Genomic DNA, 17156 nt, shown 5'->3' on the forward strand with positions numbered 1-17156 from the left:
CAATCGGTCAGGGAGGGCACAGGAAGGAGGGGGCCGTTCCAGGAGCGTGGGCAGCGCAGGAAGAGGGGACAGCCGCGTCTGGAGCCCTGGGGAACTCCGGAAGGTCCAGGAGAGGGCGGGAGGCCGGCAAAGGGGACTAAAGGTCAACAGAGAGAGAAGCAAGGGACATGCGGTTATCATGGAAACCAAACCAAGGGGAACGATTTTAAAGGAGGAATTGCTCAGCAATGTCGAATGTGGCCCAGAGGTCGGGTAAGATAAGGACTAAGAAGAAGTAACAACGAAGTCACTGAAAACATTGGTAAGTGCAGTTTCAGCGAAAAGCTGGGGGTGGAAGGCAGACAACTATGGGACATGGAGATAAGGAACCCAGACAATCAATTCCAAATACATTGATAATAAAGTGGAGAAAGTTAGGGGGCGGCCACGTGGGGACATGCGGTTGAGGGAGGATTTCATCATGACATGCAAGAGACTTGAGGATGCTTTAGTGCTGACAGGACAGAACCGGTGAGGAGAACAAGCCAAAGATTCGACCCGGTGTGAATGACGGCACCCAGGGGACCATCCCTGAGCATGTCAGGGGGTCGGCATCCGGCCGCAGGTGGGGGGTGGCCTCGGGCAGGATGAGGGCTCCTCCTGCGCCACGAAGGGGGAAGAGAGGAGAACAAGCCCCAACGCAGGCGAGCTTGTCAGCAGACCACTGCTGGCTGCGCAGAGCGCCCCTGATGAGAAATTTCACATGTAAGACACAGCACCGCTCGGTATACAGCAGGCTCTCAGGGAAACGTTCGGGGGTCACTTGCTTGTGAATGATCGGCTATATGCATTACCAAAAAATCTTGGTCACCTTAGGCAAGAATGGCTGCCATTCAGTGACTTGGCAGGTGTCCTAAGGAAAAATTTCATTTAAAAAGGTATGCAAAGTTATGTCCATTTTTATAGTATGCTAATAGACTAGTTAATAATTGTTTTTTTATGAGTAAAAGTGTTCACACTAGAAGTATGAATTTAGGTTCACCTAATGACCCATGAATCCTTTAAGTTCCCTCATATCTTGTTATGGGTCATTCTTTCTATATACTTTCTGATCCCATTTCTAAACATTTAAGATAAACACCTGGAATAGTTTATAAAAAAAGGGAGACTCGCACCCAAGTTATCAGTCAGTTAACAGAGTTTCTATTCATAACTTTTTAGCTTAATGGCAGTGAAAGGAAACCAGTAGGGAATAACAGAAAGAGTAAAGAATAGAGAATCAAAATGTTTCTATTATAAACTATACAAATGACTTTGGATCCGTTATTTAACTTGGTGGGGCTTCAGTTTCCTCATCTAGTGTTGGGCTACATGCTATGCAGCATAAAAATTTCGTCAGTCCATGTATCAAAATGAGTATTTTTGACAAGAATATTTTATCATCCTAGAAAATTAGTTTGTTTTGCTATAACCATACACATTCTACATAGCATCACTTCCCTACCTTCTAGAAAGGACAGTACAGATTAAAAAGACAATAAAAAATGAAGAGAAAAAACCTAATCTAAGACTTCACACTAAACATTTAGAATATACATTACAGTATGTAGTCTAGGCAAATTTGGTAAAAAGAAAACTATACAAAACTTCCCAATTTCAATAAGGTCAAAATCCTTCAAGAACCCATGAAATTAAAACCAGGTTATATCCAAAGGCATGAGAGTATGTCCTCCAGAGTTCTTAAAAACAAAGGGACAAGGGACTAACTGCACAGAGCTCAGAGGCTGAGATTCATTTTTACTGTCAGCTGGCACTAATTTCCTGTCTCTCAAATTAGGAAATGGCACGTACTTGTATTGCAGCTATTAACTACCGAGTTCCTGGTTGCTTCAGGAAGGTTTACACTTTATTAGTGTAACGAGAGTTCACTGTTCATTCTCAACTGTACAGGATTACAAATGCATATTTGTGTGACTAACCTCATTGAGTTTATTTTTCCTTCATTAGTAGAAATTATAAAGGTAAATTTATGGTTGCTTATAAAAGGTTCTGATGGGCCTACAAGCAACATTTTGGAACCAGTTACCTTCTTTTGCAAGGGGTGTGAACCGTCTTTCCTAACCACCTTCCTGGGGCTATTCCCTGAAACCGCTCTCCGTGTGCACAGAGGCGGCGGGGCTGCCCGTGGGGTAGTCTCAGTGAGATACTCATCCGAGCTTTCTGGAAGCCGCTCCTTAAGGGACGGCCAAAATGGGAAGACCTTCATGTCCAGGATGGTACACAGAGGTGATACTTTTAGAAACACAATACCATGTGAGCTCCTGAATCGGCCTCAAAAGGTAACAACCAAAGATAAAATGTTAATAATTTCATACTTAGACACTAGCACCAGAGTATCCCCAGAAATTGCTGTTGAAATGTGGCTGCAGTCTGTGAACGGGAAAGATAGGAGATTGTGGCTAGAAAGAAAATGTCACTAAATAAGTGCATTGAATGCTATGCCACTGATGACTCACTAAAATGAAATGAAGCAAACATGTAAAGTCCAAAATCAATATTATGGGCAGTTCCTCATTTCATTAAGATAAAACAAATCTTAGGTATAAACTAGTTTCTAAAGCACAATGCTTGGCAATACCATTTGAATAGGGAAACCCTGAAAACTTCTTCTGAAAAAAGTAAGCAGGTTCTAGGACAGATTTTTTTTTTTCTTTAAGACAATAGAAAGCTGTCTCTGGGCCTCCACCCCCAGACTTTCAATCATGGGCTTATTTTTAATATTGTTTCCCTATTTTAGCTTGCACTATTCCTTTGCCCTAACCTATAATCATGTTCAAGTGTTTATCTTAAAAATAAATATGTAAACTAAAATTGTGATTGTTTGTTCCTGTTTCCCCCCTTTTACTGAATTCTACTTTTCTCCTTTACATTAGCAAACATTCCAAACTGAAGACAAGGCTACTCCAGGCTTCTGCCGTGCCCCCGGCTCACTCCTCACCGCCCGAAGCCTGGCTTCGGCTCGGGAAGCTACTCCCTCAGGTTCCCCACCGGACAGCCACACGCACAAAAATAAACTGGACGTCGCCTTCTGCCATGCACGAAAATCAGCTCACATGGGATTCAAGCCTCGAAGGTCAGCACGGAACCAAGAGACTTCCAGAAGAAAACACAGGCTCCTTGCTGTCAGTCTAGGTAATGGTTGTTTTTTCTTTTTTCTTTTTTTGGATTTGACACCCAGAGCAAAGGCAAGGAAAGAAAAAATGAGCAAGTGCGACTATACCAAACTGAAAAGCTTCTTCTGCACAGCAAGAAAAACCATAAAAGCAAAACAGACCCCAGAAAGGCAAGTTACTAAAGGGGAGGAAATATCTGATAAGGGATTAATATCCAAAATATATAAAGAACTCATACAACTCAATAGCAAAAGAAAACCCCAAACAATCTGATTAAAAAATGGACAGAAGAGCCTTGACCTGCGTGGCTCAGAGTGTCGGGCATTGTCACACAAGGCAAAAGTCTGTGGGTTTGATTCCTGGTCAAAGCACAAGCCTGGGTTGTGGGTTTGGTCCCCGGCTGGGGGTCAGGGCACTTACATCGTTTCCGTCTCACACTGATGTTTCTTTCTCTCCCTTTCTCCCTCCCTCCCTGTCCGTCTCTCAAATAAATAAAATCTTAAAAACAAAACAAAACAAAACAAAACAAAAAAACAGAGAGGATCTGAACAGACGTTTTTCCAAAGAGGACATACAGATGTTCAATGTCAGGAAAATGCAAATCAAACCACAAAATACAATGAGGTATCAGTTCACACCTGCTAGAATGGCTGTTACCAAAAAGGCAAGAAATAGCAGTGCTGATGAGGATGTGGAGAAAAGGGAACCCTCGTGCACTGCTGGTGGGATTGAAAACCAGTGCAGCTACGAAGGAGAACAGAATGGAGGTTCCTCAAAAATTCAAAACAGAATTAACTACCATACGCCTCAGCAATTCCACTTCTGGGTATTTATTATAAAAAATAACAAAAACAAAAAACAGAAAGCCCCACTAATTCAAAAACATATATGCACCCATATGTTCACTGCAATATTATTTATAATAGCCAAGATACGGAAACAACCTAAGTATTTTTTGAATGGATGAATGGATATATAAAATGTGATGCACACAGGAAAATTATTCAGCCCTAAAGAAGGAAACCTTGCCGCTTGCGACAACACAGAGGGGCGTTATGCTAAGTGAGATAAGTCAGACAAGCAGAAAAACAAACACCATACAATTCACTTAGACGTGGAATCTTAAAAAACAACAAAACAGAACCCCAAAACCAAGCTTACAGAGAACAGACTGGAGACTGCCAGGGGCCAGGAGCGGGGAGCGTGTGTAGCGGTGAAGGGGTCAAAGGGATATGCCGTGCGGATGTGACCTCCCGCACCGTGACTATACTAACACTGCGTTACATATTCGAAAGTTGCTGAAGAATAGATCTTAAAAGTCCTCCTCACCAGAAAAGACTTATTTTGTGACTAGCCTGTTTGGTGACAGATGTTAACTACCTTTACTGTGGTGATCACTTTGCACGATACAGTGGGTTAGCCAACAAGTTCATTTAGTTTTTTCCCCCTAAGATGGCTCTAGTAATGCTTAGCTATCTTAAACTTCATTAGAAACAATTTTGTTAGGCTGTATTGTCACAGCTGTCATATCAGGATGCGTTTAAATCAAAATCAAAATTGGTGAAACTTTGTGTAGCCATTTTAATGTTGAAGATGGAAGAAAATACTCAACATTTTCAGTGTCCTATGCTTTATTATTTCAAGGAAGTTAAAAATGCAACTGAAACACAGAAAAAGACTTGTGCAGTGTATGGAGAAGGTGCTGTGACTGACTGAACATGTCCAAAGTGGTTCATGAAGTTTCTTGGTACTACTGACATTTTGGCCAAGTAATTCTGTGCTGTGGGGCTGCCTTATGCGTTGGAAGATATTTAGCAGCGCCCCTGGCCTCTAACCCCTAGAAGCCAATAGCGGGAGACAGCTGACATACTCAAAGTATCCAAGTCAATGAAAGTGACTGGTGAAAATAAAAAAAAGTGTCATTTATGGACACAACTAATGGACTTTTTGACCAACCCAATACAGATCTTGAATCATTATACTGGGAGGTTACAGTGGAGAATAAGGTTCATGGAAGCCAAGATAGTCAAGTTTCAAAACATGGCTAATTATCAAAGAATTTCAAATAGAACACAAAGGTGCAGATGAGAAAATACTGACCAGATATGGCAGTCAGGGACGGCTGAGGACGTCAGCAAACAGGCCCTGCGGTGTGGGGGGCGGAGCCCGCCTTGCTTGGCCACCCCTCCGGCCACCCCTTCTCCTTTGCTGGCTAGGCTTTTTTCAAAACCTTGCAAGGCATCCTCTTCCATGCCACGCCCTCTGCCCACCTCCCCCCCTCCCCCCGGCGAAAAGAAGAGTTCAACTCTTCTTCCTCCCTTTCCTTGTATTTATTTTTACTACTATAAATTTTACACAGTGTGAACATTCTTCTTAGAGGTAATTAAAAAACTAATTTGGGTGAACTAACTGGTAGAAATGAGAACTCCGGGAATTGAGTGGTGAGATCACAGTGAGGGAGCGAGGAAAGATTTCATTCCTTCAACAAATAACCACCGTTTCATAAGGACACGTGTGCGCGATCCGTGTTGCAGCCGGTGGGCTGTAGGCTGGGACAGATGTGGGCAGAAAGCCGGGGAGGCACCGCTGACCTCGATCTTAAAGAACGGTCGGAATCTGAATCAACTAAAAGAAAGGTGAAGAGATAGGAAAAGGAGGGAAAACCAAGGAGACAGATATGCACATCTATTTGGCTAATAGACGCTGACCAGTCTTGGCTAAAACAGGACGTTTAGGAAGAGCAGTATGCGGAAATAAAATTTAAAGCTTCATCACAGACCCTTGGAGCTAGAAGAGGTCTTAAGAGTCCTGTAAGTCACCCAGCCTTCCAACGAAGGATGGCATCCCCGACAAACGGACGAGGCGCCGGGGTAGCCCTGTACACTGCTGCGCCCTTCTAAATGCTACACTGAATACTATACGGTTACACTGCGTGTTACATCTAAATGTTCTACTGAAAGAAACATGCCTTCTTTCACATCTTCCCATGCGGCATAAATCTACCCCCTCCTCATGGGACAGTCTTTCAGATCTCTTCCATTGAATCGATGTGAGACCTTGAACAAATCAATGTGACTTTTCTGAGGATCACTTTCTCATCACTAAAAGAGGCTAAGAGAGGTGTGGCAGAGGCTCACTGTCCCCTGATATCTGTCCTTCCCTTCTCTGCATTGTAATGGGCACATGGGTGCCCAGCAGAGACTACTTTTCTCAACCTTTCTTGGGACTGGATGCAGCTTTGTGCTTACATTCTGTGAGCAAATTGGGACCCCCCCCCGCCCCCACGACTGTTTTCCTTTCCCAGAGGCTGGAATTCGGATGTGGGGTGAGCCAACTCAGGCCACATGGACAAGAACAATGCCCTGGGTACGGCAGAGCAGCAAGATAAAAAGAGTCAGGGCCCCTGACGACTGGACAGCACAGCCAGCCCGTCGGCTTGGGCTTTATACAGGAGAGGAATAAACTTCTACTTTGTTTAAGCCACTTATTTTTTTAAATGTGTGTTACAGTACCTGGCATATATCCTCACCCAACAGGAGGTACCGCCTCTATAAAAGAGATTTTGTAAGAAATAAATGAATTTAGGGATGTAAAATATTTACAAGTTCATTTTTTATTATTTGAAGGCCACCATCTTCTTCCTTGAGACTCGCCTCAGAGCCTGTTATCGGCATCAGTCACGACTGCCCAGAATGCTCATGTACTGTACTTCCCTGGGTGGCTATCTGACAATATCCCTCAAAGGCCGACACCCCAACCTGAACGTGGGGAAGTATAAACTGTTCTATGTGTCCTGCTTATAAAGAGTTGTACAATGGAGCCTTTTAAAATGAACTTTCACTAATAAGCTTATTAAGAATGAGTAAGCTGTATACCCAGAGCAGTATATACTTGCCCACGTGGCTTCCCCATATATTTAAATTTGGGATCTCTGTGTATTTATCATCCTTAGCAAAGCTACAATAGATCTTTTCTCCAAATACCTGCATTCTTTCAATAAATATTTTTAAACTGCCCACTGTGCAAGGCTTAGTGATATAACAGTGAATATTAATTTACTGGTGTAAAATGGCAACAGTAATTTTACAAGGCAGTTATCCAGGAATGGGACTGAATTTTGAGGACTTACTATTGGAAAGTCACACCTAAGGGAAAAAAAAGGTACATAGGTGAGTACTGTGTTTCTTATCTTTCACATACAATAACTTCAGGGCAAATCTAAAGGGGCCAGGTCTTGTGACCTGTTCAGTGGTGTCACATTGGAACCAGTTTTCTGAGACTGGCATTCAGATACATACACATATACATATATATATGTATGTATCTACTATTTTGTTAAAACATAAAAATGAGAGCCCTGATCAGTGTGGCTCAGTTGTAGAGTGTTGTCCCATAAACTGAAAGGTCATGGGTTCAATTTCCGGTCAGGGCACACGCTGAGGTTGTGGGTTTGGTCCCTGGCTAGGGCTGTATGAGAGGCAACTGGTCCATGTTTCTCTCTTGCATCAGTATTTCTCTCTCTCTCTCTGCCTCCCTCGCCCTCCCTGTTTAAAATTAATAAGCATGTCCTTGGGTAAGGATTAAAAAAACCATAAAAATGAGAAAACACATAACAAAATTTGAGGGCAGCAGAGTTACATTGCTTACGAGTGGCTCTGGTGCTTTCTTGCTGCATAACTCTAGGCGCCTCTTTGTGCTTTTGTCTCCTCAGGTATAAGATGAGAGTGATAACAGCACTAATAATAGTAATAAAGTAATAGTACCTTCCTCCTAGGATTATTTTGAGGATGTAAAGGCTTAGAAGGATTCCTGGAATGCAGGGAAAGGGCTCCATAAATGTTAGCTACTATTATATTACCAAAGCTGTTAGAGCAATGCGAATAGATAATCCCATTTCTGGTCAGGGTATAAAGAATTCTGTGACATACGGTCTAACAGCCTTTTCTAATATGCTGATTATTTTTTATATTTGCTACTCATTAGTGATTTTTTCATCTTAAAAAGTCAATTTAATGTACGAAAGGGCAAGTTGGTGATATATAGCAAAAGCTTTAAAAACCTGCAAGCCTTTTGACTCAATAATCCCATTTCTAGTGTTAATCCTAAATAAATAATAATGAATGTGCATTAGCTTTGGCTGTAAGGACGCTCACTGCAGCATGTTTGTGAAACAAACATGCACATACAGTATGATCCCATTTTTAAAACTATGTGGTAAGTTGTATGTGTGTGTGTATATATGTATGTGTAAAGATCAATAAAGACTCCTAGGTTGCACACCAAAATATTAGTAACAGTGATTATCTCTAGCTGGTTCATTTCCATGCAACTTTTGTTTTTTTCATTTTGCTTTCCTATTTTCTACGTGAATCTGTATCACTTTTGCAATAAGGAAAAAGCTACTAAAAGGAAGTACAACATGTGCAGTGAATTAAGATCTTGAAAACATGAACACATGCTCTGGCCAAAGACAAGAAATCCCTTCGGCCTGTTTACAAAGCAAAAGATCCAATACACAGATGTGCTCATTGGCTTCCTGGAAAACTCCCTGAATTCACATGGTTTTCTGCCACAGGCCCATGTGAAACCGAGAGAGGTATTCAGTTATGGGCACCAAAGAGATGAATAACACAAGGCAGACGTGGAAATCCCCCAAAACACAAGAAAACTTTCTTATTATTCCTTTTATTACAGCAGACAAGAAATTAAACTTGCTCTGACAAGTCTTAATGAATCTAAAAGTGACTTAAACATTTTTACAAAGGGAAGAGTGCTTCGAAAAGATTTAAATAATGTAACACTCTGCCTTTGAAAGATCTTCAAAACTTTTTATTAGGCAATAATTTGGCTTCAAATTTCTATAATCATATAATGTATTTTCTGAATGTTTTATTAACTATGGTATATAATATCTGATCATTTAAATAACATTCATTACAAATAAATACTTTGTGGTCTTTGTAGACTTTCTAACCTCTTCCCTAGACATACCTTCCCAGGAGAAATTGAATCCTTCTAGAAATAACTTTCACTAATAATCTTTAAAAGGGCAAAACAAGAAACAAATATATTGTATGTCCACTGTAATTGAAAGATAAGATAAAATAAATTTAAGTAATTAAGTAAAAAGTAAAAGGGAAAAGCAGTGTAAGGAAACTCTAGAGGAAAAAGGTCAGTAAGCAGGCTTACTTACAACAGACCAGAATCTAAGGAATACACAATAAACATGCCTCCTCAGGCTGCCACTGCGTGTAGTATTGTTAAATACGAGCGCTTCGTATCCTCCGCCACGATATAGTCCAGTCCCCTCAACGAAGCGAGATAAAACGAAGATGCTTCTTGACATCTTACTGTCATGTCACGAAGGCACTGGTCACAGCATTTTCAGTTCATCAGTCACTTACATGAGAGGCCTCCGAGTTCAGGTTCTTCTTAGCTTCTGCCTGGGTTATTTTAATAGACTCCTAATTTATCCCCCCATTTCTAATCTATCCCCATTTGAATCCAAAGAGCACCAGCCTGCCAGCCAGCTTAAATACCACTATAATCACATTACAATTACTACAAGAATCTTAGATTAATCTCTGAGCGCTGGAAAGCAAGCTGTGTAATGGCCTTGAAGTCCTTGTCTTCTGCTGCAGCTGAGCGTGAACTCCCTCTGCCAGAAGCAGGCTGATCCCACCGACTCCCGTTGAGGACCGGCTCAAGCGGCCCACCCCCGGCCCCGTCGATGCAAAGTCATCCTCTCAGAATGCTCACCGGAAAAGCTGGTCAGGTTTTCAGTAGCCATTACAGCTGCAAATAAACTCTACCTTCACAAAGTCAACAACACTCACAAATTGTCCAATTCATTGATCTGGCACTAAATCACACTGTCCTACTATCAGGCAATTATACGTCTATGGTCTAAGTTAATTAAACAGACACAATTCCCTTATGGGCCTTTATTTTTGTTGTACTTCTCACAGCCCCTCACAGACAGCTGGAAACCTGGTAAATCCTCAATATCTGATGAATAATGAACAAGCAGCCTCTTGAGTTTTTTCACAAATATATTTATAATTTCCTGTGCACCTCTAAGGATTTTCTCTAACAAAATAAATGATTATTTTACGTAGGTTCATGCATCTGGGGTCCCCAAGACCACCCCCCCACCCCCATACAGTGACCGGGAGGAAGACTCACAGGAATCAGCATATAGTCACACTCATGTCTAAGGTTTATGGCAACAAAAGGAGTCAAAGCAGATAAGCACAGGGAACAAAAGGTGCACAGGGCAAAGTCCTGAGCGACCAAGTGCAAGCTTCTAAGAGTCCTCTCCCCAGGGAGTCACCCAGAACACAATTTCTCCAGCATCAAATTGCGACAACACCTGCTGTCTACCAAGGACGCCTGTTAGAGACACAGTGCCTATGGCTTTTTTTGGGCTGGCCACACAGGCACCCTCTGCCTAGCACAGACCTCCAGGCTCCCAGAAAGTATTCGGCATAAATTGCACTGGAGCCTAGGTGCAGTGAGCCACTCTGAAGTTTAACATCAGCGTAGGCACCTGCTGATCTTTCAAGTTCCCAGGTGCCAGCAACTGTAAGCCTTTCTAAGGAAAGCAGTCCTGGGTGTGCTGTGTAGTTCACCTCATGTGTTTATGGGAGAAATGTTTGAGTATGAACTATATCTGATTGGTAAGAGGTCTCTAAGGTGATTTTTTAAAAAATTAAAATCTAGCATTTAATTAGAGATGCACTGCCTAGACTGGCGCCTAAGAATTAAAGTTATGCAAAATTTAAATAATTCGCATCCTTGAGGTATTTCAGGTTTCTCTTTTTCCTTTGTAAATGAGGTGTAATATTCAAACCAAAACTTTCCCAGTTGTCAGGATAAAGGAAGTATAACATCTAGAGGAAACAAACCCTCTTGGACAAGTTCCTGGTATTCTCTTTAAATGTTAATTGGGTGCCAGAGGGCTGTGGGAGCTGTTCTAGGTACAGGATCTCACAATAACCCCTTAGGCCAGTGATGGTCATTATTTTATAGATGGAAGTTTTGGGAAGCTAAGCACCCTGCCCTGGTTTCCCATGGCAGAGCTGGGGTTTAGGCAAAGATCCACCCAATTCCAAACCCTACCTCTACCTAACAAGGCACAGGCTCTTTATTATGGGTCATTTACCTCCAAACTATATGGGATGGCTGGGTGGTTGGTTTGGTTATACGGAACACTATTCTTAACCTTATTGATTCTAATTAAAGCCAAATTTTAGTTGGAAGACAAAGGGATAAGTTTAGTGCAGTTACTCATGTTTTTCCTTTCCAATGTGTGCAACTTCCAAATCAAATTATACTGCTGGCTTGTTAAAACCATTAGGAACCTCCCAATTCATCAGAGCATACAACTTTCTCTTTTACCCAGCATAAATTTCACACTAGACAGACCTATATCAGAATGTTGGCATTTCACTTACCAGATGCCGGGACCTTGGGAAAGTTTAGTAATGCTTTCCGGGTCTCAGTTTATTCATCTGCAAAATGGGAGTCCTTAGATCACGGGCTTGCTGAGTATTAAATAAGGTAACATATTTAAAAGACCCAGCCTATACACAGCTGCTGAATAAATGATTACCTGCATCAGAATAACTGATTTGAGAGGAGCAAGCCAACTCAATAATGGAGGGACAAAGAGGTGGTAGGGAAACACCCTGACCACCAGGTGTCACCACTGGCCCAAGGAGACGGGTGTAACGGCCAGAAGTCTTGGGTGTGACCCTAGAGCAAAACAGGGTAAGGTTCAGGGTAGGATTGTCACTTGCACCTGCAGGTCATTTGAGGACTGAATTGGCTTTTCAAGACCAAACAGCTGGTACAATATTTTTTGCACCATTCTAAGTTACATTGTTCTCTTGTCTGTGTTGAAAATGACTGTAGTATAAGTAGCTGAATAGCCACAGAAGATTTGTGAACACAGTTCAATTTTAAAAGCTGCCCTCAGCTGACCAGGTTTTAGTTCTGAGAATCAACAGTGCTTCATACATCCTTGGCTTCGGCCAACTAGACAGTACAGTCTCCGGTTTCCATACGCTTCAATACTGTCACTGCAGGCAATTTTCTGGCCCCAGTTCCACAACCTATTGACATTATGTCCTTTACATTATTAATAGGGATGACAAATAAAAGGAAAGTAGAATTTTTAGGATAAAAATAAACTCTGTGAACAGTAAATTTAGGCAAAAGGAGCATTAAGTATTGATCCTTTTCCTTGATCGCAGGAACTTAAATGTCCATTTTGAAAATGCTGTAATTTTTTTATTTTCTTAAGGAACACTTAGCTTAGAGTGAATCTGTCGACCTAGATATAGTCCTGAAATGACTCAAGAACGACTCCTGATTTTATTCTGCTACCTGCCAACGACTCTCTCTGAGTGCCCAGGGGCTCATATCAAATTTGGGGGCGGAGGGCAGGGTCTGGACTCTCGTTCTGGTTCTAGGTCCTTCGCACTGAGAGCCACTGCAGGCCACTCCAAGGTGGGTCACCCAGGGGCGGCGAGCGCAGAACCGGACACTCAGCTCCCCGATGAGGCACAGACTGTCGTCTGGTCCGCCCGCGAACACCAGCCTCCAACCAGCCCGCCCAGGCCCAGCCCTGGCTCCAGGTGCCCGGGAACCGACAGGGAGGAGGAGGCAGGCTAAGCACAGGCTTCTGCTCCGAGCCGGCGCTCTCGGAGCTTAAGTACGTTGGGTTATTTCTGTGAGTTTTAACAGCGGCTCAAGTTCCACTTTGCATTTCACAAACATGGAAACATCTTACAAGAAACCAGAAGCATCCTCTCCCTTCTGGCCATTGCTCCCTAGCCTAGAGAATTTAGGGGTGAAGAGCGGATCCCAGGAAGCATCTGGAATCAGGAGGGCAGGAGACCAGATGAGCCCATTTGAGAAGCACTTTGTGCAGATCAATAGCTTGCGGACCGATTTCAGGACGGTCCCGAGAGAGAGATGCCCACGAGGCTGGCCGCCCAGCCAGAGTGCGGGGGCCGCGGGAGGACGTGCGGGCCCCCACCCCGGCCCTGCGGGCGCGCCGGCGCCTTACCTGGGGGACTCGGCGGTGAAGCTGCCGCCGTCCAGCAGCCGCATCTTGCAGAAGAGGACCCCGTTGACGAAGGGCACGGAGGAGAGCTCCTCCAGCTGGAAGTCCACCTTAAACTTAAACTTCTTCTTCTTCATCATCATGAGAGCCAGGCGCCGGCGAGCAGGGTGAGGGGGCGGTCCCCAGGGGCGCGCGGGCCGCCACCGCCTCAGCTCGGCCGAGCCCCGGGCCCGCCCAGCCCCATGGCCGGAGCCGCGAGCTGCGCGCGGGGGCGCGGCCGGGGGGCGCCGCGAGCCGGCCGGGGCCGGGGCCGCCGCCCCTCGCGGCAGTCCGGGCCGGAGCGCGGCGGCGGCCGCGGCGCGGGGGCGCTCGTGCTGCAGCTCGCCTGGGCGGTGGGCGCCGGGTCGGGGCGCAGCTCGCCGCCGCCGCCGCCGCCGCCGCCGCTGATCTGAGAGCCGGAGAGGCGCCGCTCGGAGAACCGCCGCCGCAGCCGCCGCCGCCTCCTGCAGCGCGGGCCCCGGGCGCCCCCAGCGGCGACGGCCGGCAGCGCAGTGCCCGGCGGAAGCCAGAGGGCGGGCGAGGAAACTCGGGGCGGGCGCTCCGCGGGGAAGCGAGCCGCGACGGCAGTTAGGGCGTCAAGTCTCTCCGGGGTTCAAAAAATGCCAACCCATCCCAGAGGGAGCTTCCTCCCCCTCTTCTTCGCCGCTTTCTTTGCAGGGTTGCTCCGCCCTTCCCTCCTCCTCAGCCCCCTCCAGCGGAGTGTTTTCCCGCCTGGGGTTGAGAGTCATGGGCGACTATTATTCATCAGAATCTCCACGACGTTGTTTTTACCAAGGGGAGATCCTAAAACTAAAATTTCCCTTACGCGCTCTAAACTCACAAGCCTTCAAATATAGAAGGAAGGCGAGATAGGAAAGAGCAGAAGTATTAACATGTGTTGGGGGCCTGCCACGCGCCCAGGCACTGGCTGGACTGCTGCACGCTTTTCCTCTCGTTTGTACTCTAATTCCTGCCACCCAGGATAAAAGAGTACAGAACGGGTTAAACTAACAGCTTCCCTTTTCAAATTTGGCTGTGCGTGCTGAGAGCAGAAAAAACTAAAAATAAAGAAATCTCCCTAGACGCACAGCACTTACCTGCCGCCTATACGCAGGTATATGTCGTTTCAATGCATGCTGCCTGCTTGCTTACAGAACGCTCATGGTTTCAAACTGAGTCATTATTGTCCTTTTAGCGGAAGGATTCCCTCGCAGGAATCCCTGAAAGGGTGTCATCGAAGAGGTTCTCGTTCCCAGGTACTCATTGATTCCTGCATTCATCCATAGGAAAGTACTTCTGCAATAGGCTCAAATATCAGTCAGTGGCTAGACCCCATGATAAAAAACCCAAGTGAAAACAAAAGCCTGCCCTTAAATTTTTTACAATCGAGGGCGGGAGACATATGTAAATCAGTCACTAGAAAACAAAACCTAGCATCAAGGTGTGTCTCTTCAGAATGAAGCAGCACGTTGTCCGGAACTCAGAAGAGGAAGCGATTAATCGAAGTGAAGCAGGGTTCTGAATTTTAACGAAAGACCCGGATTTGGCACAAAGGGGTGGACCCCGAGGCAGAGATTTGGATTTGGGGGCCGGAGGCTTGGTAGTGGGTAAAGCTGGTTGCCCAGCAGGAGGAGAGGGAAAGGCGGTGGGAAGAGCTGAGGGGGCTCGTTGAGGCTGGTAGCTTGGACAACTAGATGGGTGTGAGTTCCATTGAACGAGCTGTGGGAGCTGGAGGAGGGCAGGTTGGGAGTGGGAGAGACGCCGAGGCTTGGAACTGCGGAGAGATGGGGCGGCCTTAGCTCAGGCGAAAGGTTAAGACTGAGCTCTGCATTTGGGAATGAGACTATTCGCTGACGGTGGAAGCCCCAAAAGTGGGTAAAAGTGTGTTACTCTGAAGAACATTTAAGGGGTAGGTGGAGGAAGAGGAGCTTGTGAAGGTGCCTGAGAACGCTCAGAGAAGGGCATCCAAAAAGATGGCCTGGGAGGCAAGAAAGGGTTGTAATCATTTAATGTTCATGGTTACTAAGACCTACTATGTGCCAGACACTATGCTGGGGACCCATGATAGAAATGAACAACACACAGGGGCTTATAAATGAATGGAGGATAACATAGACATGAGGACAACGTAGGTGTGCGAACAGATCACAAAGAGACAGAGAGAAAGAGAATGAGAAAGAGACCGTCATGATCCATGGAGAGCAGAGCAGAAAGTTTCCAGAAAGTGCTGCAGAGCAATCCTGGAGGATTTGGACTATGACGAGAAGCAGGGTTTAATACCCCAAATTATGTTATTTGGGATATGTATTATCTTAAGCTATTTTTTTTTTCAAGAAATAAAAAAACTCAGGAAGAACCTTTGACCTGCCCCCTTACCTGCCTAAAGGAATTCAGATAGAAGAACCCATTTAAAGGAAGGGAGCTATCACCTTATCTTAGATAAACTAAGTGTCACAGAAAGGGAGGAACCTAGCAACCTCTGTTTGTTGGACTCGCTCTGTGTCTCATTGTTTCTGGGTGCCCCCCGCCCCGCCCCGCGCAGGAATTTGTTTACCAAAGGTTTACACTTTCACACCTGCCTTCCCTCTGAAGCCTTGAGGCCTCCCTACCTTTCAGTCCAGAACAGCATTCATACATGCTTTGTGTGCTTTAACTGCCCTATCTGTCCTCAGGGTCCCCTATTCTATGGAACCTCTGTCTATATATGTAATGAAATCAGTTATTTTCTCCTGTTAATCTCTCATGTTAATTTTATTATTAGACCAGCCAGAATAACTAGATGGGTAGAAGAAAAATTCGGTTTCCTCTCCTACAATGGAAAAGAAGCTGTTCAGCTGAAGATCTTGCAGGTCGTTGATAATCTTGGCAGAAGTCTCCATAAAACGTGGTGATGAAGCAAGATTAAAATGGTGTGGGAAGTGAACAGAAGGTAGTGATGAGGAGTGGGTGACTAAAAATGATTTTTTCTGGTTTTTGTCATTGAATGAAAAGAGAGAGGACAGTAGGTGAAGGAGCCGGGGCAGGGGGGAAGGTTCAAGCTTTTTCAGTAACACTCAGGAACTACTCAAGATTGATTGAGAGCCTGTTAGGTGCCCAGCACCTTGCAGGTCCTGGAGATCCAGGACGCAGTGTCTGTTCTATATCCTACTGGAGGGTACTAGAGTCTATGGGAGATAAGCAAGCAGGCAGTCACAGTACAATGTGACACCGAGTTCGGTCTATGTGTGATGGCAAACAGAGGCTGCTGTGGGAGCATCTAACAACCTCTAACTAGGAAAGCAGGTTTGTGGAGGACTCTGGGGTCAGCGACGGTTGAGCTGAGGTCTGAACAATGAGAAGGGGGGCGGGGAGCGGTTTCCAGGAAGAAGCTACTGCCTGTGCAAAGGCTCAGAGGAAGAAAGACCCTGTTGCAGAAGGAACTGAAAGTAGTTCAGTGTGGCTGCAGCTTAGAGTGGGGTGTGGTGACAGGGATAATAAATTCAGATTTGCATTTTATCAAGATCTCCAGCTGCAGTAAAACTGGAGGAAGGGAAGGAATCGAATGCTCCTTTTTAGATTCACATTTGATTATGAAGCACCTTGCACGAGTCAAGATCCAGGCAAGAAACAGACAGCGTACTGAAAGTGTTTAAATAAAAAAAGTTTAATGAAAGGACTCTTTACAGACCTCTTCATAGGGCAGGGTAAGGGACCCACAGTCTGGCGGTAGCTGGCATTATCCAAACCCAACCAAAGCCGGAAGGCAATGGAAGCTTGAAGATGGAGCTCTTAGAGGACGCCCTCCTGAAGCACAGAGGAGGCACGAGGGGCGGAGAGTGGGTGGCGGTGAGGGGACACAGGGCTTCCAGCACTCACCTGTTGCAGGCAGCGTCCTCTGGAGCACCACAAAACCC

At 45.0% G+C, this 17156-nt stretch overlaps 1 protein-coding gene across 2 annotated transcripts in view; it reads right to left on the reverse strand.

The window, feature by feature from the left end:
- Positions 1-13481, reverse strand: part of EEIG2 (EEIG family member 2) — a 47732-nt gene extending 34251 nt beyond the window's left edge. For both annotated transcript variants that reach the window (XM_054564737.1, XM_054564735.1), the window contains exon 1: positions 13228-13481. In XM_054564737.1, the coding sequence (XP_054420712.1) occupies positions 13228-13367 (140 nt within the window). In that variant the 5' untranslated portion in view covers positions 13368-13481. The remainder of the gene's footprint in view (positions 1-13227) is intronic.
- Between the last annotated feature and the right edge of the window lie 3675 nt (positions 13482-17156).

The sequence above is a fragment of the Pteronotus mesoamericanus genome, unplaced genomic scaffold, assembly GCF_021234165.1.
Source record: "Pteronotus mesoamericanus isolate MK-2021 breed Mesoamerican mustached bat unplaced genomic scaffold, CSHL_Meso_final scaffold_99, whole genome shotgun sequence".
NCBI classification, from domain to species: Eukaryota; Metazoa; Chordata; class Mammalia; order Chiroptera; family Mormoopidae; genus Pteronotus; species Pteronotus mesoamericanus.